Here is a 24460-nt window from a genome sequence, read left to right as displayed (position 1 = left end):
CTGAATCTCTTGTCAGAGCTGGATGACACTAAATGAACTAGGGTCACAAGCCACAATTAAGCAGCATCTGTAAACATTACAGGATGATTGACACGTCACATCCTTAGGGTTACATCTGCAACCCTGCAGATGGACGGGGTGAAACACAGATTTAGACACTACTCTTTCACCACTAGGACACAGGTTCAAATCTAGTCCAGGCCAACTGGGGTGGAAATCTCCTCTTTCTGCCCGCTGGAAAGTTCCAACACTAAATGAGTTTAAGCGGTCTCATTCTTTCAGTGGCTGGAGAATGACTGCTATGGGAAACGGAAAAAGGAAAAAAAGTCACACTGGTGCAGTAGGAAGTTCGAGACTGGGGCTGAGACATTGTTGCAACAGAGCAGACAGGAGGTTTACTTTGCACCTAATTATTCAACCCTAGACACAGGAGTGCATAGGAGACACTGGAAGATTCATTCCACAATCTGCAAGGGAAAATCAACTAACCACCTATTTGAGATTTCCCATGATACATTCCCTGCAAGCACCACTTCTGCTAGGAGTGCCAGATTGTAGAACCAACCCTGTGGTGGTAATGGACCCAACATCTCAGAGTAATAAAGTTGCAATCTTGACACCAGCAGATGAACAATGTAAGCCTTCATAGTTGAAACCGTACACAATGTTAGGAAACCCTCCACTACTGAAGGAGGTACCCACTTTTGAACCTGCACATCGACATGATATGGAATACATAGTTTTGGACACAAACTTCCTGTTCTACATAAATTTACAATGTCTGCTGATCATTAAGGTGCAATGACCATCCAAATCTGAATTTACGATTGATATATTGATAGACAAAAATCAGTATTCATCATGGCTCAAAACTGTTAACTATAGGAGAAAAACCACAATGACAGAAAATCTAAAATTCTAAGAATATTGTGAGAAGCATTTATTGGAATGAAGGAATCATAATCTTACTGCAGAATCTAGACCCAAATGTGAACATTAATTTGTACAAATTAACTGAAAAAACTGCCATTAGCAGGAGCAACATATGAACAATGAGACCAGCAAGGAACCAAAAGCATCAGAGACCCACATAAATAGCGGTCAACAAATCTGCAGCTGAATGTGTTCCAGAAAAGTAAATGCAGTGGAACTGGTCCTCCATTTTCACACTAACAATAACTGGGTCTCCATATCACACATTAGAACCTGACACTCAATGGAAATTTAAAAGCAGCAAAATGGAAATGCAAGCAATTTTTAATGCAGGTGTCAAAGTGCCTGTTCAAAAAAAAGCCATTAAAGTTGTTGACATATATCAGCAGAAGCAACATGCTATAAGACAGAACTAAGCGATTCCACAACCAACGGATCAGATCAAAGCTCTGCGGTCCTGCCACATCCAGTCGTGAATGTTGGTGGACAATTAAACAACTAACGGGAGGAGGAGCCTCTGTAAACATCCCCATCCTCAATGATGGCAGAGTCCAGCATGTGAGTGCAAAAGACAAGGCTGAATAGTTTGCAACCATCTTCAGCCAGAAGTGCCGAGTGGATGATCCATCTCAACCTCCTCCCGATATCCCCACCATCACAGAAGCCAGTCTTCAGCCAATTCGATTCACTCCACGTGATATCAAGAAACGGCGGAGTGCACTGGATACAGCAAAGGCTATGGGCCCCGACAACATCCCGGCTGTAGTGCTGAAGACATGTGCTCCAGAACTAGCCGCGCCTCTAGCCAAACTGTTCCAGTACAGCTACAACACTGGCATCTACCCAACAATGTGGAAAATTGCCCAGGTATGTCCTGTCCACAAAAAGCAGGACAAATCCAATCTGGCCAATTACCACCCCATCAGTCTACTCTCAATCATCAAAGTGATGGAAGGTGTCGATGACACCTTCCATCAAGTGGCACTTACTCACCAATAACCTGCTTGCCGATACTCAGTTTGGGTTCCGCCAGGACCACTCGGCTCCAGACCTCATTACAGCCTTGGTCCAAACAAAAGAGCTGAATTCCAGAGGTGAGGTGAGAGTGACTGCCCTTGACATCAAGGCAGCATTTGACCGAGTGTAGCACCAAGGAGCCCTAGTAAAATTGAAGTCAATGGGAATCAGGGGGAAAACTCTCCAGTGGCTGGAGTCATACCCAGCACAAAGGAAGATGGTAGTGGTTGTTGGAGGCCAATCATCTCAGCCCCAGGACATTGCTGCAGGAGGTCCTCAGGGCAGTGTCCGAGGCCCAACCATCGACAGCTGCTTCATCAATATCTTTCCCTCCATCATAAGGTCAGAAATGGGGATGTTCGCTGATGACTGCACAGTGTTCACTTCCATTCGCAACCCCTCAGATAATGAAGCAGTCTGGGCCCGCATGCAGCAACATCCTGGCTTGGGCTGATAAGTGGCAAGTAACATTCGCGCCAGACAAACGACCATCTCCAACAAGAGAGAGAGTCTAACCACCTCCCCTTGACATTCAACAGCATTACCATCGCCGAATTCTCCACCATCAACATCCTGGGGGTCACCGTTGACCAGAAACTTAACTGGACCAGCCACATAAATACTGTGGCTACAAGAGCAGGTCAGAGGCTGGGTATTCTGCGGCGAGTAACTCACCACCTGACTCCCCAGAGCCTTTCCACCATCTACAAGGCACAAGTCAGGAGTGTGATGGAATACTCTCCACTTGCCCTGGATGACTGCAGCTCCAATAACACTTGAGAAGCTCGATACCATCCAGGACAAAGCAGCCCGCTTAATTGGCACCCCATCCACCACCCTAAACATTCACTCCCTTCACCACCGGCGCACTGTGGCTGCGGTGTGTACCATCCACTGGATGCACTGCAGCAACTCGCCAAGGCTTCTTCGACAGCACCTCCCAAACCCTCAACCTCTACCACCTGGAAGGACAAGGCAGCAGGCACATGGGAACACCACCTGCACGTTCCCCTCCAAGTCACATATTATCCCAACTTGGAAATATATTGCCATTCCTTCATAGTCGCTGGGTCAAAATCCTGGAACTCCCTTCCTAACAGCACAGTGGGAGAACCTTTACCACATGGACTGCAGCGGTTCAAAAGAAGGCGGCTCACCACCACCTTCTCAAAGGCAATTAGGGATGGGCAATAAACGCTGGCCTTGCCATCGACGCCCACATCCCATGAGCGAATAAAAAAAGCACAGCACAGCTATTCAAGAAAGGAGGGAGAGAAAACAGTGAACTACAGGCCAGTTAGCCTGACATCAGTCGTTGGGAAAATGCTGGAATCCATTAAGGACGTAGTAACAGGGCACTAAGAAAATCATATGATTAGACACAGTCAACATGGTTTTTAATGAAAGGGAAAACACGTTTGACAAATCTATTAAGATTTTTTTGAGGTTGTAACTAGCAGGTAGATAAAGCGGAACCAGTGGATATAGTATATTTGGATTTTCAAAAGGCATTCAATAAGGTATAACAACCTTTTCGTATGGCACAAGATAAGGGTTCATGGGGTTGGGAGTAATATGGATAACAGACAGAAAACAGTAGGAATAAACGGGTCATTTTCAGGTTGGCAGGCTGTGACAAGTGGGGTGCCACAAGGATCAGTGCTGGGGCCTCAGTTATTTACAATCTATATTAATGACTTAGACAAGGGGATCGAGTGTAATGTATCCAAGTTTGCTGACGATACAAAGCTAGGTGGGAAAGTAAGCTGTGAGGGGGACGTGAGATATAGACAGGTTAAGTGAGTGGACAAGAAGGTGGCAGATGGAATATGATGTGGGGAAATGTGAAGTTATTCACTCTGGTAGGAAGAATAGAAAAACAATTTTTAAAAAAAAATGATGGAAGACTATTAAATGTTGGTGTTCAGAGGGATTTGAGTGCCCTTGTACACAAAACACAGAACATGCAGGTTCAGCAAGCAATTATGGTGGCAAATGGTATGTTGTACTCCAAACCCCTTGTTATAAAGGCTAAGAGTAAGGAAACATTGCAGCAATTGAACAGGGCTTTGGTGAAGGCCACATCTGGAGTACTGTTTTGGTCTTCTTACCTAAGGAAGGATATACTTGCCTTCGAGGCTGTACAACAAAGGTTCACTAGATTGATTCCTGGGATGAGAGTTATCCTATGAGGAGAGGCTGAGCAGAGGGCCTATTCTCTCTGGAGTTTAGAAGAACAAGTGATCTAATTGAAACATATAAGATTGAGAGGGATTGACACGGAAGTTGCTGAGAGGTTGTTTCCCCTGGCTGGAGAGTCTCGAACAAGGGGGTATTATCTCAGGATAAAGGGTCGGCCATTTAGGACTGAGATGAGAAAAAATTTCTTCACTCAGAAGATTGTGAATCTTTGGAATTGTCTACCCCAGATGGATGCTCAGTCATTGAGTATATGCAAGGCTGAGATTGATGGATTTGTGGACTCCAGGGGAATCAAGGGATATGGGGAATGGGTGAGAAAGTGGAGTGGAGGTTGAAGATCAGCCATAATCTTATTAATCTGTAATCACCAAGCATTGTTCTGTGATTTATAAATGCGATTTCATTTCGAGGATTTCATTTCCAACAACGTTCACCTGAGGAAGGAGGAAGCCTCCGAAAGCTTGTGAATTTAAAATAAAATTGCTGGACTATAACTTGGTGTTGTAAAATTGTTTACAATAGTCAACCCCAGTCCATCACCGGCATCTCCACATCATTATTAAATGGCGGAGCAGGCTCGAGGGGCTGTATGGCCTTATCCCACTCCTATTTCTTATGTTCTTAAGACAAATCAATAGGACTGGTGTAGTTTGCCCTCAGGACAACACTTCATTTATGTCCTCCAAATTTTACTTCCTACATCATTCCAGTACTGGGACACCCAAACAAATCAAACCAAGTTAGGTCACAACAGCAGATCAGTGCCCTAAGCTTTGAACATTGCACAATTACAACAGGACACTATCCTTAGTCTTTAAAATACACTGATTTTTGGCACGGCATCAGAAACAGAAATGAGGTCTGTTCAGGGATCCAAAAATAACATTTAGAAAAGTTCATGGACGTGTTTCCGATTAAATGCCCATTCTTCCAGGAGGGTCAGCAAAACACAAGTGTGTACTTAACCTGAACCGGATGGCTACATTTTACCAGAGCTCCATTCACAAAAAACTCAATGCATATTAATTATTTTTTCCTTCTGAGCTACTTGAGAGGGAGGAAACTTCAGGAAACAGGCACTTTCCCACATAAATGTCCACTTGTTCATCTTAAAAATAAACATTTAACTTTTCAGTTTTCAGGAATGGGCCTCTGGACCTATTTAATTTTATAATGATAATGTTTATTATGTGAAAATTAATGCGAGGCTTTCTTATTGTATGTTAAGATTGTGTTGGCAATTGGTGGTCTCGAATGCATTTAAAAAAAATGTCCAAACATATTAGTTCAATTTTAACTCTTTACAAGCAAGAATTACACCTGCATCCTCGCAAGACACCATCTGTTACCGAAGTGCTAAAATCCAGTGAATAAAAAAACATTTTTATACATGGCAAATACTTTCAATTTCACTAAAACCATCTATACTACCAAAAAGGTGGGAAAGTGCTCATTTCTTATACATCCCCTTTAAGGAAAATCATTGATGCTACAGCAGCATTGCTGTGGACCCTATTAAAATGTTACTGTGATGTAGGCCATGCAAGTTGAGCTGTGGTTAAAAATCTATGGATCCCATGTGCAGCCCTGACTGCTTTTTGGGCCATTTGCAAAACATTTGGAACAGCCAATGCTGCTTCCAACAGCAGCAACAAGTCCCCTTGGGAAGCACTTCAACCGTACAACAAGCATCAGAGGGCTTTCGAAAATATGAAACATTTCTTTCATGGAGAAGTTTCTTTTCTTCCAACTGTTTTGTCTCCTTCCTTCCTGAAGGAGTTGTTGGAATGTGGTACCACAGTCTCAATCAGCCAATAACTTGCTCAAATGGCCATTATGAACATTTCAGCCCTGATAGCGACCATCCACAGACTATTTTACCCTGAGGCATATCACAACTGTGCCTGATTTGGTTCTCACTCATATCCACACAAAATGGATTTCAACGAGCTATCACTAGAAAGTGATAAAGGAGGGGGAACTGTGGCCTATTCTCACTTCCTGAACCAGAGACAAGGAGGCCAACTGTAGTGCGCCTACAGCTGAGATCAGTTAATCCTGCACAGATCAGGAATCAAATTTAGGACCTCGTGGTCTGCATAGCTCAGCTACTCACTGGAGCCACTTGCTGAGTTTTCTTAATGGTGAGAGATTAGGAGCTGTGAAGGAGCAAAGGGATTTAGGTGCACATGTTCACAAATCACAAAGCTAGCACACAGGTACAAAAAAAAATTGAAAAGGCTAATGGAATGTTGGGCTTTATCTCAAGGGTATTGGAATACAAAAGTGAAGAAGTGATGTTTCCGATGTATAGAACCTTGGTCAGACCTCATCTGGAGTACTCTGTTCAGTTTTGGGCACCGAACCTCAGGAAAGATATACTGGTCCTTGGAAGGGGTACTGCGCAGATTCTGCAGAATGATACCAGGGTTTAAAGGGATTAAATTATGAGGACAGGTTACATAAACTTGGCTTGTATTCCCGAGACTTTAGAAGGTTGAGGGGTGATCTAATTGAGGTCTTAAACAATAAAGAGATTCGATAGGGTAGATAGAGAAGATACTTCCTCTGGTGGGGGAAATCCTGAACAAGGAGGCATAATAAAATTATAATACCGTAATATCATCCGTCTCCACCCCACCTCAGCCCATCCAGTGCTGAAACCCTCATTCATGCTTTTGTTACCTCCATAGCCTCATCCCTTCCTATCTCTAACCTGCTCCAGCCCTACAACTCTCCCCTCCAACTCCGGCCTTGGGCATCCCCACTCCCTTCGCCTCACCACTCGCGGCCGTGCCTTCAGCCATCTGGGCCCTAAGTTCTGGAATTCTCTCCCTAAACTTCTCCACCTCTCTCTCCTCCTTTAAGACACTCCTTAAAACGTCTCTAACCACCTGCCCTAACATCTCCTCCTTTGGCTCGGTGTCAATTATTTTCTGATTACATTCCTGTGAACTGACTTGGGACGTTTTACTACATTAATGACGTTATATAAAGGCAAGTTATTGTTGATGTTAACAAACCACTGGTGCTTCCTTCACCAGCAGCATTCCCCTTTACAGTGAGTGTCTGCAGGTTATTTGGTCATGGGAGGCATAAAATCCAAACCTGTCCTCATCCAGTGCATGCACTTTCCAGCATAAGTCACTGGACATCAATCATGGATAGGAATTCTGGCTGATATTTACTCCTCTCAGTGCTGAAACCAATTGTAGCACAACTGTTGCCCCAGCTTGGACCAGCTAACTAAGCACGGACTCCGAATCAAACCTAGAACCTTCTGGTCCGCATGGCTTAGTGCTACACAAAATAATGTCATTACCCACTAGGCCACTGTAAGAGCTTACGGTCACATTCTGCATCTTCCAATCATGTTGGAATATAATTTCCTTTCGACTTGTGGTGGTACTTCAGCCTCTTATCCGCTTACTCACACAGAATTGATAGAAAATCAATTTTAAGTTCATGACATCCTGCAAGCATATGATGGGACTTCGAGACTCAGGCATTAAAAGTTATAGTAATGGCATTTTGGAATATTCAGAAAATTTTAAATTTCAATACACAAATCAGAAATTATTTATTTCTTCCGATATATATTGGGGTACAGTTAAATGAACACTGGCAACCGCCCAGTACCTCACCAAATTCTTTACATGAGCCTAGACAGTAGATTTTCAACTATAGATGGTTTCACAATCAAATCCAATCCTGTCAAGACAAGTGTATACAGACCCACACATTTAAATTTCCAGCAAGGTTATTCGAATAAGCATGAATCCTGACCGATTCTTTTCTTTCCTAGCCTCGGAGCGCCATGGTCAACCGTAGCACAACAACAGTCACGATGGATGTGATAAGCTAACTCAGCACAGACATGCCTTGATGTAGTAGGCCATAGGGCAGTATGCTTTTTTTTCTAAACTCGTTTGTAATTAAATTAATGGGGGAGGGAAGAGAAAAATGCTGGGCAAGGGAGACAGTACCAAGCTTTTCTTCAGAGTATGAAGTATTAACAAGAGGGTACTCTGCTAATCCATCTAGCTTACTTCATTATTTAGGTCCACGTTCAGGAATTTCTCTACTGCCATGGCACCAAGCCCATCTCTGATTTCTTTGTAAAACATAATCAAAAATACCATAACATTTAATTCAAATCTGTAATTAGATGGAGTATATTACACCGGTAGCAATGAATTACTGAGCTTATTTCAGGAGTGGGAAAGACTCATAAATTTACAAACAGTACACGCATGATTGAATTAGGAGATCTTTCTCATGGACGAAGTATGTGCAACCATACGCCACTATAATACATTATACATTTGAAAGCTTAACTGTGGGGAAATAGATAAAAATCAGGTTTTACAATGAGAGAGGTCACAAGATCCACAAACAGTGCAATAGTTATGCGTTGCAATTACAGTAGTGGTTCAACATATGCATGGTGTATATACAAGTAATATTTTCACAGCTATGTGCCATTCCCCAACAGCACTGGTCCTGTTTTGAGATGGCCCAGCTAAGCCTTGACAGTCACCATCTTTCCCATGCCCAAGAATGACAGGGATACACTAGATGCAAGACTTTCATATACCACATATAAAAATATTGCCTGTTTTGTCCATCGCTCCAGAAACACTATATTATTATAAACGCAAACGTTTAAAAATTGAAAGCTGGTCACCCAATGCTAGATGGTTCTGACCCTGAACCTGAAACTTACACAAGCATTTTCCACTCTGCACAATTCCCTCACCAAACAAACTCTGACCAACCAGAGACAATTAGACTTTATGGCCGTATAGGGATACAAGTTCACTTTAAGACACTAATACTGTGCATCACATGCTATAACACTTTTGTCCTTATAAAACAGTGCATTATCCTATTTACCAAGAATACCACAGGGGATCTACTAGTTCATTACATATTAACATTCACGCCAGACACGTGCCAGGCAATGACCATCTCCAACAAGAGAGAGTCTAACCACCTCCCCTTGACATTCAACGGCATTACCATCGCCGAATTCTCCATCATCAACATCCTGGGGGTCACCATTGACCAGAAACTTAACTGGACCAGCCACATAAATACTATGGCTACAAGAGCAGGTCAGAGGCTGGGTATTCTGTGGCGAGTGACTCACCTCCTGACTCCCCAAAGCCTTTCCACCATCTACAAGGCACAAGTCAGGAGTGTGATGGAATACTCTCCACTTGCCTGGATGAATGCAGCTCCAACAACACTCAAGAAGCTCGACACCATCACGGCAAAGCAGCCCGCTTGATTGGCACCCCACCCACCACCCTAAACATTCACTCCCTTCACCACCGGCGCACAGTGGCTGTAGTGTACCATCTACAGGATGCACTGCAGCAACTCGCCAAGGCTTCTTCGACAGCACCTCCCAAACCCGCGACCTCTACCATCTTGAAGGACAAGGCAGCAGGCACATGGGAACACCACCACCTGCACGTTCCCCTCCAAGTCACACACCATCCTGACTTGGAAATATATCACCGTTCCTTCGTCGCCGCTGGGTCAAAATCCTGGAACTCCCTACCTGACAGCACTGTGGGAGAACTTTCAACACACGGACTGCAGCGGTTCAAGAAGGTGGCTCACCACCACCTTCTCAAGGGCAATTAGGGATGGGCAATAAATGCTGGCCTTGCCAGCGACGCCCACATCCCATGAACGAAGAGAGAAATATCACCGGAAAACAGTGAAATCAAGAGCATAAGTTCCACACACAAAAAAGGTGACAGTTCATGTTACTAATTTCACATTTTCGTTTATTTTCCTGGGGACAATCACAGCAGATTTAAAGATGATAATTGTATTATTAAGTAGTACAACCAGACATTAAGTACTTAGTTTACAAAAAATGTTTCAGTTTAAGCAAAACCTTTGTTATGCAGCTCTTTCATAGAAGTTTAATCTTCCACTGCTGTGAGGAGCAGAAATATTGAATTGATGCCTACTTCACAGAACTTGAAGGGGAAAAATTTAAAGGGCTATGGGGAAAGAGCAGGGGAGTGGGACTAATTCAATTGCTCTTTTAAGAGCCGGCACAGGCACGACGGGCCGAATGGCCTCCTTCTGTGTTGTATCATTCTATAATATGAATTTCCCATTGCAAGTCTCAAAGAAAAAGATGCCAGAGATTACACCCCATCCCTCAATACTTTTTTTTGGAGGGGGGGGGGGTGGAAAATAGAGGGTGAAATCAAGATAAATGCTGCTAAGGGAGATCACCATCTATAACAGCTGACTCCACCACATAGATAGATTGAATTGATGATTTACAGGGGAGCCAAAACAAGACTTATTTTTTTTTAAATGTGGAGGAACGGGGTGGGGGGGGGGGGTGCAGGTACATAAATGAGCTAAAATATAAAGCAACTCAGATTTGCTTTTGAATCTTGCAACCCTAAGGAGACTTAAATTACTACTATCATTAAAATCGCAAATGTGAAACACTGAGTAACTTAGGAAAAGAAACTGCTCCTTACTTACACCCCAAGCACAGAAAGATAGACCAATGGTTTAAATAATAGTGATTTTATTGAAGGATGTGGCTGGTGATAAAACTACCATTCAATAATTCCAAAATTCAATATTAAGAATGGTTTGATTGTACTTTCATGTTAAGAAATGGCTGAGGCTATATCCCACAATCCTCTGTATGCTTGAAGATTATCATCTCCACTTCACCTTTTCTTGTAAGAGCACCATGTTGGTTTGTTTTTAAAACTTATCACAATTAAAGTTTTTGAATTCCTTATAACCATATCTGGGAGCAAGATTAGTGGCAGCAAGTAACTCATTCCATTCTAGAGTTAAGTATTGGGTATCACTTCCAGAACTGTGGCTGTAGGCAGGAAGTGCCATTGCTGACATCTACAGGCTTTTATCATTTTATTTCTGTCCCTACCAGTTTTGCCCTTGAAGAAACAAACTCTTACTGGGAAAGTTCCAAAAAAAACCATGAGCCCTCCAGTATCACCCCAAGTAGCTATTCTGTGTGTGCAAATCCAGATAAGTGTCATCACACTATTTGACGATGAATGGCACTACAGCTGAGCCATATCCTACTCAAGCATCCTCTAGCAAGGGCACTGGATAGCAGCTGATTTTGTTCCTCTCTAGCCCAGGAATGCTAAGATCAACTGCAGCGCCCAAAAACAGTGAACAAAAAGCAAAAATACTGCAGATGCTGGAAATATGGAAAAACACAAAATGCTGGAAACACTCAGCTCGTCATACTATGGGGACAACAGACAAACCAACGTTTCAGATGTGTACCCTTCCTCAAAGTTGAAAAATAAAAAGGTGGCAGGCATATTATCAAAAGAGGGGGGAAATATATATTTAAAAAAACAAATCCAGAGAAGAATCAGGAGTGGAATGGTGCAACAGATCATCTCAGTAAAAGTCACTCAATGCTCTCCACCCAGTACTGAAGGTCTATTTATATAGATTTTGTTTTAATCTACAAGCTGCTCAAAACTAAATTATCACCCGGACAGGTACTTCAGTACTGTGTGGGCTTTTTGCATATGGTTTAGAGACCATCAGATCATTTCCTGCTTTTTGCCCAGGTAAAGATATTTTATAAAGTCATTTATACGCTGTAAGAGAAAAAAATATATACATATAGAAACAATGGGGAACAGGGGGAGAAAGAGAGAAAGAAAAAAGTGAGAAGGAGAGAAAAAAAGTGAGAAAAGGCTAACTACGAACACACAAGCAGAGAACAAACTCCAAGGTCAAGTTATAGAGTAAACAGCAGCTGAATTGAAGATATAGTACGATCTCTCTCTCAGCTCTGGTCAGTTCATGGAGAGGTCCAGTGTGGGTGCAGGAAACCCAAGAGACAGTGCAGACACATTACCACAGATACAGCAGGCAATTGGAAACCAGAATCACAGCGATCCCAGTGCCACCGTCCCCCCGATAATGAAGAAAAATGGTCAGCAACTTCGATAAAAAGGTATGCCCTTGTAAAGAGATTTTACCTTGAGGGAATAGCAGGCACAATTCAAAGCCTCACAAAAATAATTCACCTCACCTTCAGAGTTCTGATGGTTTTGCAATTGCACATTCTTTAGGGGTTTTGGACCTGTACTAGATTATAAATCTCCTGCTCTGGATTACCAGTTACATGCATCTTTGTGCTGTCATGCATAATCACACAAGCGTGCAGATGCACAGAACCAATCCACGTCATTACAGGCGGTCCTGTATGTATTTTTTTCTAAATTATCAATCTGTATCTTTAGTAATAACACCTATAAAAAACCATGGAGAAGTTAAGTTTTGTTGCAACATACACGATCATGCCAATGTCACTGATACAGTTCAGGCTTGCTCCCAACACTGCCGCTCACAGCAAAAATGTAGTTTCCATAAGCAGAGGCTCATAGTAAGCAGCAGTCAACATGGCATCAGAAGGTGAAGATCATGCCTGACAAACAAACCTCTTGGACTTTGAGAAAGTGACAATTCAAGTGGATTGTAGGAAACACTGACATGATGTATCCAGATTTTCAAAAGGTATTTCAAAAAGTTCCACATAAAAGACTAATTAAGCTCAAAACTGAAGGGATTCAAGGTCAAATCTGGGGAATGGATCAGAAACTGGCTGAAGGGTCAAAAACAACAGTTGCTTGTTGGACGGGATATGTCGGGTGGGGGGTGGTGGAGGGGAAAGAGTTCTGAGTAGGGTGCACCTGGAGCTAATTGTTAGAACCACTACTGTTTTGAATGTACATCAATCACTTGGATTCAGAAACTTAAGTCAGTCAAATTTGTAGATGATACTAAACTAGAAACAAAAAATCAGAAATTACAGAATTAGTTGGACAATATACGTACATGTGCAGAATGAGAAATTTAGTGCTGACAAGTGTAAGCTATTGTCCATAAGAAGGAAAAATGTGCACCACAGTATTCCACGAATGGTGTTGAAATAGCTGAGGAAGAAATCAAGAGACCTAGCAAATTTGACATTCAACATGTCAAACCAATACAGAGCTGCAATCAATAAAGCCAAAAGAAGATTGAAGTACATGTTCAGAACAGTAGAATGTGTCAAAGGAAGTGATCAAACTGTATCATGCTCTGGTCAGACCATTCCTCCAGTATAGTCCCAACTTTTGGTTCCCAAGAAACAAACAAAGGAGATGTTCAGATATTGGAGGCAGAGCAGAGAAGCACTACATAACTCATTCCTTTGGCAGGAGGAATCAGTCATGAAGACTAAGAAACTTGAACTTTTCAACCTAGAAACAACATTTTGCATTTATAATCGCACCTTTTAACACAGAAAAGTGCCCACAGTTGTTCAGAGGTGTAACAAAAAATTAACACCCAACCAAAGAAAGAAAGATTAAGAGTGATGGTCGAAGAGGTAGGGTCTAAGGAAGGTCTTAAAAAAGGAGGTTGGTATGGCAAGGGAATTTCAGAGCTTGAGGCATTAAAGAGGTGATCGTATAGAGGTACACAAGTTAGTTAACGAAATGGAAAAGGTAAATCTGGAATATTACTTTAAATAAAAACTGCAAGAGGACAAGGAACACAGGTTCAAACTGGTAAAATGGTAAATTTAAGACCATCAGGAAGTTCTTCACACACTGATCAAAATATGGAATGAACTTCTAAGACAGTAGTAGAGGTTACAATCTTGGTATCATTTAAGGAACAATTGGATGCTGGGGCGGGGGGGGGGGGGGGTTCTTTCTGGATGAATAAATTAAGATGGGTCAAATGACCTTTCTCATCCATGATGATCTTATGAATCTAACAGAGATTTCCAAAACTGACAGAATACTGAAAGACTGTTTCCAGTGGTTGGCAAATTGATAAGTCCGCAAAAAAAAGGATTAGGATTTGATTAAGGGGGAAGTTAGAAGAATTTTTTCAGAGCATTATTAGGACAAGGAATTGCTTACCATAAGTAGCTATTGAAGCAAAGATAAAATAATTGAAAAGGGAATTTTATAAGTAATATAAAAATATAATGAGTATGGGGAAAGGGCAGGGAATTTAGTGTAGATCATTCCAATTAAGAGCATGCACAACTTTGGCATGATGGTCCAAATAACCCCTCTCAGCTATATTTTCTATGAAAAGAGCCTCCTGATGTTAAATTGTACATACATAACGCAAATGACTATGAAGTTCAGATTTCATGGGAAGCAACCTACTCCTAATCCCACGTTCCTATGAACCTGAAAGATCAACAGGTCCCAAATCTTGTCTTGCTGTACATTAATGTGAAAGCATTATGATCTTCCAACCAAACAATTCCCCTAAAGTTTCAGCCAAAGAATCTGAATTTGTCTATTCCGCAGTCTGTTGATCGGCATACGTTAACATTTCAAAGCGACTGACTTGTCACTGCCCGTGTTCAGAAATTAAATCAAATATTGCTAAGGACATCAACAAAGGAAATCCCGTCAGGACAGATGCTTCTTATTGAATATCTGATAGATCTAGTTCGTTTCACAAACTGATCCCCTTGCTTCAGAAATAATGAGCTTCCTTCAGAGATAGAGATGGCTGTTCCAATTGTTATATTTTTAGATACACAGGGCAAATGTAAATTCAGAAATCACCCATTCGGTCAGTCATAACATCAATACACTCACAGAAAACCAGTCTCCACTTTTCAAATTGGCCTCCAAGAGCCTACAGGAAGTATGGCGACCGGTTACAATATAAATCAAGGGATGAGAGGAACTACATGGAGGTAACTAATCTGTTTAGCAATGCTCTCCTGGTACCCGATGACTAAGGATAGAAAAAATTGCAATCCACTTGTTTGATCTGTAACTTGTCCAGTCTTGTGCATTCTTTTATTAGAGGTATTATGGAATATATTTCCTAGACACAAACGAGCCAGATGGATCACAATGGTCTTTTCCGGTCCTGTACATTCCTATGACTACGAACATTAAGATAAAAGTGCTTGTACCTACACCAACAATTGTTGGTAAATTTCATAATTTTTCAGAATAGAAAACAGGCACGCTCTGCACGCAGAACGTTGATAGGTAAAATTTGCTAAATTAATAATTTAGAAATGGTTCAGGGTTAACGCGTTGTACTTAAATTAGCTTTTAGGATAATAGAACTAATAATTCAAATTTATATTTCTTCTCTCTTTCACATGTTTTTGTGAGGTATCATTAATTAGCCATCTCAATTTTCCGCAAAGACAGAGCTCTACCAGTTATGCCAAGAATGGAAATGTTATACTCTGTAGTACAGGTCTGTGCAATATCAAGGTTCTTTAAGTCAGGCCGAGTGATACACAAAACCTTCTCATTTGAAATGTATCACTAGCAGGATTTCTCCAGGGATGCAGTTTGGAAACTGTGACAATCCCATGAGATTCTGTTTCTTGGAAACCACCTCCAATGGGCACACTGCTGTTGCTTGTCAGGAATCATCATTTGTTTTGACATCAAATTTTAATCCAGGATTAAAAGATCATCTATCATCCAAATAAACGAACATTCATTGGGATAACAATATGCTACAATTACATACCAATGTTTTACACATTTTAAACATGAAACCAAAGGAGAACAGTTGAGGGAAATTTGTAGAAGTATTTTATTTCCTTTTTTGTTGACCATCACATCTTCAGCAGACCGAGGAAGTATATCAATTTTTAGTATATATAAAAAGACAAGATTTATTTATCCAATCCCCTTCTCTGCAGTAAAAATTCATTATCTTTTATGATTTCACTACTCGCCAGCTTGAATTTCCAGTGAAACAAATATTTCACTCTTCAGAAAAACAAACAAAGCAAATTTAAGTTTGTCGTCAAAAGCCTAAAAATCTGGATTATTTTAGAGCATCTTTAAAAGGGTATTGCCAGCAGTAGCCTATAAAAAAAAATCTAAATTGCTTAATCAATCCCATTTCTTTTTACGGGGGATAAATTATTGTTTAAATAGCCAGTTAAAGGGGAACCATGCCGAGATACAGGCCCAAGAAATAGTCAACGGAGCAGAACTAACACACACAGTCTAAATGACTTGACCATTGTGGGAACTTTCTCTGCACAACAACAACTTGCATTTATATGGCGTCGTTAACGTAGTAAACGTCCAAAGGTGCTTCACAGGAGCGTTACCAAAAAAATTTGACACTGAGCCACATAAGGGGCTAAGGGAGGGAATTCCAGAGCTTTGGGCCTAGGCAGCTGAAGGCACAGTTACCAATGGTGGAGCGATTAAACTCTGGGATATGCAAGAGGTAAGAATTGGTGGAGCGCAGAGATCTCGAAGGGTTGTAGGGCTGGAGGAGGTTACAGGAGATTACAGGAGATAGGGAGGGGAGAGGTCATGAAGCGATTTGAGAACAAGGATGAGAATTTTTAAAACCGAGGCGTTCCCGGATCGAGAGCCAATGTAAGTCAGCGAGCACACCCATTTCTTCCCAAATTTATACACTGACGTAAGGACCATCAGCTCAGTTCCCTCATAAATCTTTGAGCTGTACTGCTCCCAGCAAGTTCTCATGATCATGCGACAGCATCACCATTTAAACAAATATATTCAAAATACAGCCATAGTTACTTGAACTTGTTTGTTGCCACTGTCTTTAAACATTTTTTTCTTTACTGTGTGTGAATCAACGAAGGCACAGATGCATCGTTTCCAGACAGGCTTCTGTCAATGTGTCCCAAATTCAAAGACGCTATATAAATGCAAGTTGTTACAAAATAAAACAAAAACATATGGGCAGTTCATCTCATTTAAACCTTTTATACCATTATAACTATTTTTAAAAAAGAGTGGGGTCATTTGACTGAAATTTGAAGTTGTTAAGAAACCAGACAGGCTGTTACACCTTTGGGATACAACAGTAACACTGCACAAAGCCATATTCAACTTTAGGTCCATTTCGCTTTGACCACTGAAGAGGTGACAGGGTGAATGGAAATATAGTGGAAAGAGGAGTGCTGTTGAAAGAAGAGGATGCTGAAAAATTTGGGGCAGTGCTTGTAAGGGGGATTAATGGAAGAAACTGTGATCAATAAACTGTAGAGGGCAAATAAGAAGATAGTCAGGGGAGGGAAAAGTGGAAGGAAAAAGTAAGGATGAGATTAAATTCGACAGCAAAAGATTAGTAAATAAAAATGACAGATGTGAAAAGACACATTAGCACAATGATGGTAAGGTGGCACATAAGTAGTCAGAATGCAGAACTAAACATCATTTGCATGTAGGATAAGTTTAAGTTTTGGTAATCGCCACATCATGCCAAAAGAAAACAGGTTACTCTTTTACTTTCATCAAGGTGAAAGTCGGTCAGTATTAGGGAATGAAAGACTTTTGCACTTCTAAAATCCAGTATCAAGCATTCCCACCTGCATGGTACAGCTCCCTATATTCTGACCCAAGAGTGTGCCTTCAACCCAAACAGTGTTATTTTTAACCCATTTCTTTGTAATTCTTTACAATGAAAGTGAGATTGCCAATTCTTTCTGCACGCTAGGCCTGTTTCCACTATGAACTGATCGAAACTATAAACTAATTTTCTCCAAGATTCTAACAGCCACCAGAGGAATACCTTAATCGCTTTTGCTGGGCTGGATTCAAACCCAGGTTCCCTAGGTGAAAAGAAATTTGCTAACCCACTATGCCAGTTGAGTACTATAATAAAAATAGAAGTACCATCACACACCCTGATTCTAGGCCAATTGGACGGTGTGTAAAACTCCTATAGTTTCATGAGTGGGGTGTTGAGATTAACTGATCTGAAATGGTTTGATTTCCAGGTTAACAAAAATACAACAAGGTCAAAATGCAATAAATCATTAACCATTATAGACATATTTCAACATGAATAGTTACATTTTGTTTCCTGACAAAATTAGTCAATGGATAACCAAGAATAGGAATAGGTCAATGTTTTAGGTGCAACCCTTCAGCAGAATAAAGGAATCTGTGGTTTCTCTGTGGCTGAGATAGATTTTTTGGACTCTAGGGGAAATCAAGGGATATGGGGATCGGGTAGGAAAGTGGAGTTGAGGTCGAAGATCAGCCATCATCTGACTGAATGGCGGAGCAAGCTTGAGGGGCCGTGTGGCCTACTCCTGCTCCTATTTCTTATCCTTCTAACCTTACCCAAGAAAGGATATACTTGCCATAGAGAGAGTGCAGCGAAGGTTCACCAGACGGATTCCTGGGATGGCAGGACTGTCGTATGAGGAGACATTGGGTTGACTCGGCCTGTATTCACTCGAGTTTAGAAGAACGAGAGGGGATCGCATTGAAACATAAAATTCTGACAGGGCTAGACAGACTGGATGCAGGGAGGATGTTTCCCCTGGCTGGGGGGTCCAGAAGGAGGGGTCACAGTCTCAGGATATGGGGTAGGACATTTAGGACTGAGATGAGGAGAAATTTCTTCACTCAGAGGATGGTGAACCTGTAGAATTCTCTACCACAGAAGGTTGTGGAGGCCAAGTCACTGAATATATTTAAGAAGGAGATAGATAGATTTCTAGACACAAAAGGCATCAAGGGGTATGGGGAGAGAGCGGGAATATGGTATTGAGATAGAGGATCAGCCATGATCATACTGAATGGCAGAGCAGGCTTGAAGGGCCAAATGGCCTACTCCTGCTCCTATTTTCTATGTTTCTGCTGGTAAAAGAGAGAGAATTGTGGCAAAAGGGCAAGTGTGTCCACTCTTGGAAGGTAAAATTCTTCTTTGATAACTCTAGCAAAGAACATAAGAAATAGCAGGAGTAGGCCATATGGCCCCTCGAGCCTGCTCCGCCATTCAATCAGATCATGGCTGATCTTCAACCTCAACTCCACATTCCTGCCAGATCCCCATATCCCTTGATTCCCCTGGAGTCCAAAAATCTATCGAGCTCAGCCTTGAATATACTCAACGACTCAGCATCCACAGCCCTCTTCGGTAGAGAATGCCAAAGATTCACCACCCCGAGTGAGGAATTGCATCCTCATCTCAGTCTTAAATGGCTGATCTCATATCCTGAGACTATGCCCTCTCGTTCCAGACTTTCCACCCAGGCGAAACAACCTCTCAGCATCTACCCTGTCAAGCCCTCTCAGAATCTTATCTGTTTCAATGAGATCACCTCTCATTCTTCTAAGCTCCAGCGTATAGGCCCATTCTACTCAATCTCTCCTCACAGGACAACCCTCTCATCCCAGGAACAAATCTAGTGAACCTCCGTTGCACCGCCTCTAAGGCAAGTATATCCTTCCTTCGATAGGGAGACCAAAACTGTACACTGAACTCCAGGTGAGGACTCAACAAAGCCCTGTACAATAGTAAGACTTCCTTACTCTTGTACTCCAACCCTCTTGCAATAAAGGCCAACATACCATTTGCTTTCCTAATTGCTTGCTGTACCTGCATGCTATCTTTTTGTGTTTCTTGTACGAGGACACCCAAGTCTCTCTGAACACCAACACTTTAATAGTTTCTCACCGTTTAAAAAATATTCTGTTTTTCTATTCCTCCTACCAAAGTGAATAACCTCACATTTCCCCAAATTGTACTCCATCTGCCACCTTCTTGCCTACTCACTTAACCTGTCTATATCCCTTTGTAGACTGTGTCCTCCTCACAGCTTACTTTCCCACCTAGCTTTGGAGCAGCACCCACCTAGAAGTTGTAATACACAACAAGATTTCCTGTTTTTTTAGATCCATTTTTAGTGAAGTTGTGAACAGGACAAATTTGATTCTCATTGCTGTTATTTCCCCATCTCCCCTGAAAGCACTGGCTCCTGCTGGAAGAGGATTCTAGCCACGCTCCCAAGTGATCGTTAGTCACATGTGGTCTGGACATTGAGCTTAAATAGGCTATTCAAGCTCAGGGTGTTCTATAGATTTTGTATGCAGTTTGGAATGACTACTCTCATACTGGAGTGTATTGGTAACTTTCTATTGTTTCACACGACTGCAACTTTCGCATTATGAATGTCAAGTAATGCAATCAATTCTTCTCTTCGACCGTAATTACCTGCGCACCCCAATCCTGTTGCACTATTTTCTATTATACTGCATCTTTAAATATAATTTTGTATAATTTCTTGTATACTTAATCCACTAAGTTTTAATGCTTGCACATTCTTCTTGTGTGATCCTCAATTCAACAACTTGTGCTCCACACACGCTGGATGACATCTCCTTCCACCACCTGTACTTCCTGCTGTATTGTGTACCCGTAACCAGATGAGAAATTTAAAGACCCAAAAGGATTTTTGCAGTGAAATGGGCTGAGAGAACTAGTGTCACAACTAAATTATTTTAGACATCATTTAGCCTTTTCTGGAGTAAGTTGTGTGGGGAGTGGAATAGGTTGGTAAAGAACCCCCAGTCTCCATTCCCACCCATGGGTTTTACCAGGAGTCTCATGTTACAACTTAAGCAACTAAACCACAGGAACCAAAATCAAATTAACTGCTTCAACTCTTAAACCCACTGCTTCGTGTGAATGCAGCGTGATCTCTTCACCGCCCCCCCCCCCAGTTCAAAACTAGGCGTTGATCAGGCCTGCAAATAATTGGGTCTAGCTTGAACATACAAGTAGCAATCAAAATCCGGATTTTTGCTGCTTGCTTTTTTTGATTTGAGAATAATTAAGCAGCCACCCTTCCTCACAACCTAATGTATCACCCCCACCTCGGCCTGCAAACATTATGCAATCAAAATGCAATAGCTTCACAAACTATACTGTGCATGTGACCGTAAAGTTAAAAGCACAATGAAAATGATATTAAATAAGGGAAGTGTTTCATGGGAATCCCAAACATCATGCCAACACACAAAGGGCGCGCGTGCGCACAACTCATCGGCCCCATAACAACCCCTTTTCCCTACTCGAGCCCGGGCCTGACCCCTCCCCCTCCCGGCGGTACCCCCCAACACTGAAATAACAACATTAACCTTCAACAGCACGAAGAACTCGAACATTCTCCGGAAGGATGGGGGAAACACCCTGGCGTAAGTCACGGCCATCTTGAAGAAGAGTGCGTGGAACAGCCGGTCCCGGACATTGATGAGCGGGTTCGGGTTCAGGTTGTTGTTCCTCACCCGGTTGGGGTTGTTGGGCTGATTCTCCGACATTTCCCTCAACTCGAACGGACGATCAGAAAAAAAAACCTTAAAATAACGAGTTTTTGAGTTTCCGTTCCGACAGTGCTGTCAAAAATACCCCCACACATCGGAACCGGACTAATTTTTACAGTTCCCCCCCCCCCTCCCCAAGATCTGTCCAAACCCGCCGCTTCCCACACTGCACCGCGCACAGTCCACCTCCCAACGATAGCGCCCTCGCAGGCTGGGAGGAGTTACACCCGAAGTTGCCTGCTGCCGCCCATAGCGGCGGTCAGATTCCTACAAACTGCGCCTCTAGCAGGCGCGGAGGAGTTACTGCACCTTACACCCTGCATCACATGTAAAAGCAAAGATAGGTGGGGGCATCTCACTGTTTATAGAATCGTACAGCGCAGAAGGACGCCCATCGTGCCTGTGTTGGCTCATTGAAAGAGCTAACCAACTATCCCCACTCCCCTGCTCTTTCCACGTAGCCCTGCAAAATGTTTCTTTTGAAAGTTACTATTGAATGTGCTTCCATCACCCTTACAGGCAGCGCATTCCAGATCGTAACAACTCGCTATGTAAAAAAAATTCTCACCCCCCTCTGGTTCTTTTGCCAATTACCTTAAATCTGTGTCCTCTGATTACTGACCCTCCTGCCAGTGGAAACAGTTTCTCCCTATGACCTCTATAAAAACCCCTCAAAATTTTGAACTCCTCAATTAATCTCCCCTTAACCTTCGCTGCTCTAAAGAGAACAATCCCAGCTTCTCTAATCTCTCCACATAACTGAAGTTCCTCATCTCCTCTGCACCCTCTCCAAGGCCTTAACATCCTTCCTAAAGTGTAATGCCCAGAATTGGACACAACATACCAGCTGAGGCTTAACCAGTGATTTATAAAGATTTAGCATAACTTCCTTGCTTTTGTACTGTATGCCTCTATTCATAAAGCCAAGGATTCCATATACTTTTAAAAAAAAAATAGCCTGAGCAACTTGTCCTACCACAGATATGTGTACATTTACCCCCAGGTCTCTGTTCCTGCACCCCCTTTGGAATGGCACCATTTAGTTTATATTGCCTCTCCTCATCCTTCCAAAATGCATCACTTCACACTTTTCTGCATTAAATTTCATCTGCCATGTGTTAAATACATACATACATACATAACCACCCACCCCTGGGGGACACCATTGTATACTTCCCTCCTGTCTGAAAAACAACCGTTCACCACTACTCCTTGCTTTCTGTCCCTTAGCCAATATTGTATCCACACTGCCCCTTTAATTTTGCTCCAAGCCTATTATGTTGTACTTTATCAAACACCTTTTGAAAGTCCATATACACAACAACAAACGTTGTAGGAGGTTTTTTTTAAATATCAAAATTATTGCAAAAATAGATTGTACTAACTCTACATAAAGCAAAATACTGCAGTTGTTGGAAATCTGAAATAAAAACAGAAAATGCTGGAAATACTCAGCAAGTCAGGCAGCTTCTGTGGAGGAAGAGAGTAAAAGTTTCAGGCCAATGACCTTTCGTCAGAACTGGAAGAAGTGAGTGAAATATTTAACAGTCTTTAAGCAAGTACAGAGCCAGGCGGGGGCGGGGGGAAAAGAACAAAAGGGAAGGTCTGTGATTGGGTGGAGGGCAAGGGTGGTTAAATGACAAAAGGGATGATGGTTCAAGGCAAGTGGTAATAATGGGACAAGAAACAAAAGATGGGTCTAGAGGAGCTGTAAATGGCAACAGCAGAATCCCTCTCACTTTACAATGTCTACAAAATTATTTTTAAGTTTCCATTATAGAAACTATTTTGTTGACATGGTAAAACAACAACTTGCATTTATATAGCGCCTCTAACGTAATAAAATATCCTAAGGCACTTCACAGGAGTGTTATCAAACAAAATTTGACACTGAGCCATATAAGGCGATATTAGGACAGGTGACCAAAAGCTTGGTCAAAGTGGTAGGTTTTAAGGAACGTCTTAACAAGGAGGAGAGATAGGTGGAGGGGTTTAGGGAGGGAATTCCATAGCTTAGGGCCTTGGCAGCTGAAGGCATGGACACCAATGGTGGAGCGATTAAAGTCAAGGATGCAAAAGAGGTCTGAATTGGAGGAGCGCAGAGATCTCAGAGGGTTGTAAGAGGTGAGAGATAGGGAGGGACGAGGCTATGGAGGGATTTGAAGACAAAGATGCAAATTTTTTTTTTAAATGGAGGGGTTGCTAGACTGGGAGCCAATGTTGGTCGGCGAACACGGGGGTTAACCGGACTTGGTGTGAGTTGGGATATGGGCAGCAGAGTTTTGGATGAGAACAAGTTTACCGAGGGTGGAAGGTGGGAGGCCAGCCAGGAGAACATTGGAAGAGTCATTTATGAATAATATTTGTATATGCAGTGTTTCTGCTGTTTTATTTCTTACACTGTCTGCTATTTGAGTTTAAAATAACTGAGTTAATACCTCATCTAAAATAGCAGAGAGGGATTCCAGACAAACATGTTCAGTACAGGTAGCCATTATCCTCAATGCAATTTCAAGGTCTGAGTGTTCTATTTACTGTCGTCGTGAGAGGCTTTTATATCCCTTCAGAGGGTCTGGCAATCTGCTGCAGGAGAGTGACAGATTTAAATACAACTGACAGATTTGAAGGTGAGGATGTTTTATTGCAACTGTTCCTTGGTTACGATACATTCTCATATTCTACCGATACAATCCTGGGGTGATGTCTGCAAGGAGACCTTAGAGTATGGAAGCTCAACCTTTCCTATACTCTGCCTTTGTCGAGGTGCATTTCTGAAGGGCTAACAATTACCCCATTTTCAGTAATTAGCTTACTGGATTTAATATGGTTCACAATAGGTTCCACCAAGGGGTAGAGGCCTAGACTCCTGCAGAAATTCCCACAGTATAGTTAGAGATTCGTCCCAATCTAACAGAGCCTTGAAACAATGTCAATAGGCTAGGGTTGCTGCTGAAGAAGTGAGTTGCAGAGCACCTCTTCTCCCCCTCCCTGCTCTGGCAGTTGCCCGAGATGTTCCTGTAGTGACGTGGGTACCTGCCCATGAAATTCAAATGAGATAACCTATCCCTGATTCCAGATAGGGTCAGCGGTGGAGGTTCCCAGCTGGCTGATTCCCAGCAGGGATCAATACCCCGTGGATTTGTGGAGCTTAGATAGGATAT

The 24460-nt window shown here is 42.2% G+C and overlaps 1 protein-coding gene across 2 annotated transcripts in view; it reads right to left on the bottom strand.

The window, feature by feature from the left end:
- The window catches only part of tmem259 (transmembrane protein 259), a 51876-nt gene extending 30440 nt beyond the window's left edge, over positions 1-21436 (bottom strand). For both annotated transcript variants that reach the window (XM_067968160.1, XM_067968161.1), the window contains exon 1: positions 21117-21436. In XM_067968160.1, coding sequence (XP_067824261.1) covers positions 21117-21296 — 180 coding nt within the window. In that variant the 5' untranslated portion in view covers positions 21297-21436. The remainder of the gene's footprint in view (positions 1-21116) is intronic.
- Between the last annotated feature and the right edge of the window lie 3024 nt (positions 21437-24460).

The sequence above is a fragment of the Heptranchias perlo genome, chromosome 29, assembly GCF_035084215.1.
Source record: "Heptranchias perlo isolate sHepPer1 chromosome 29, sHepPer1.hap1, whole genome shotgun sequence".
Lineage (NCBI taxonomy): Eukaryota > Metazoa > Chordata > Chondrichthyes > Hexanchiformes > Hexanchidae > Heptranchias > Heptranchias perlo.
The sequence above is the reverse complement of the archived record's forward strand: the minus strand, read 5'-3'. Positions and strand labels throughout refer to the sequence as shown.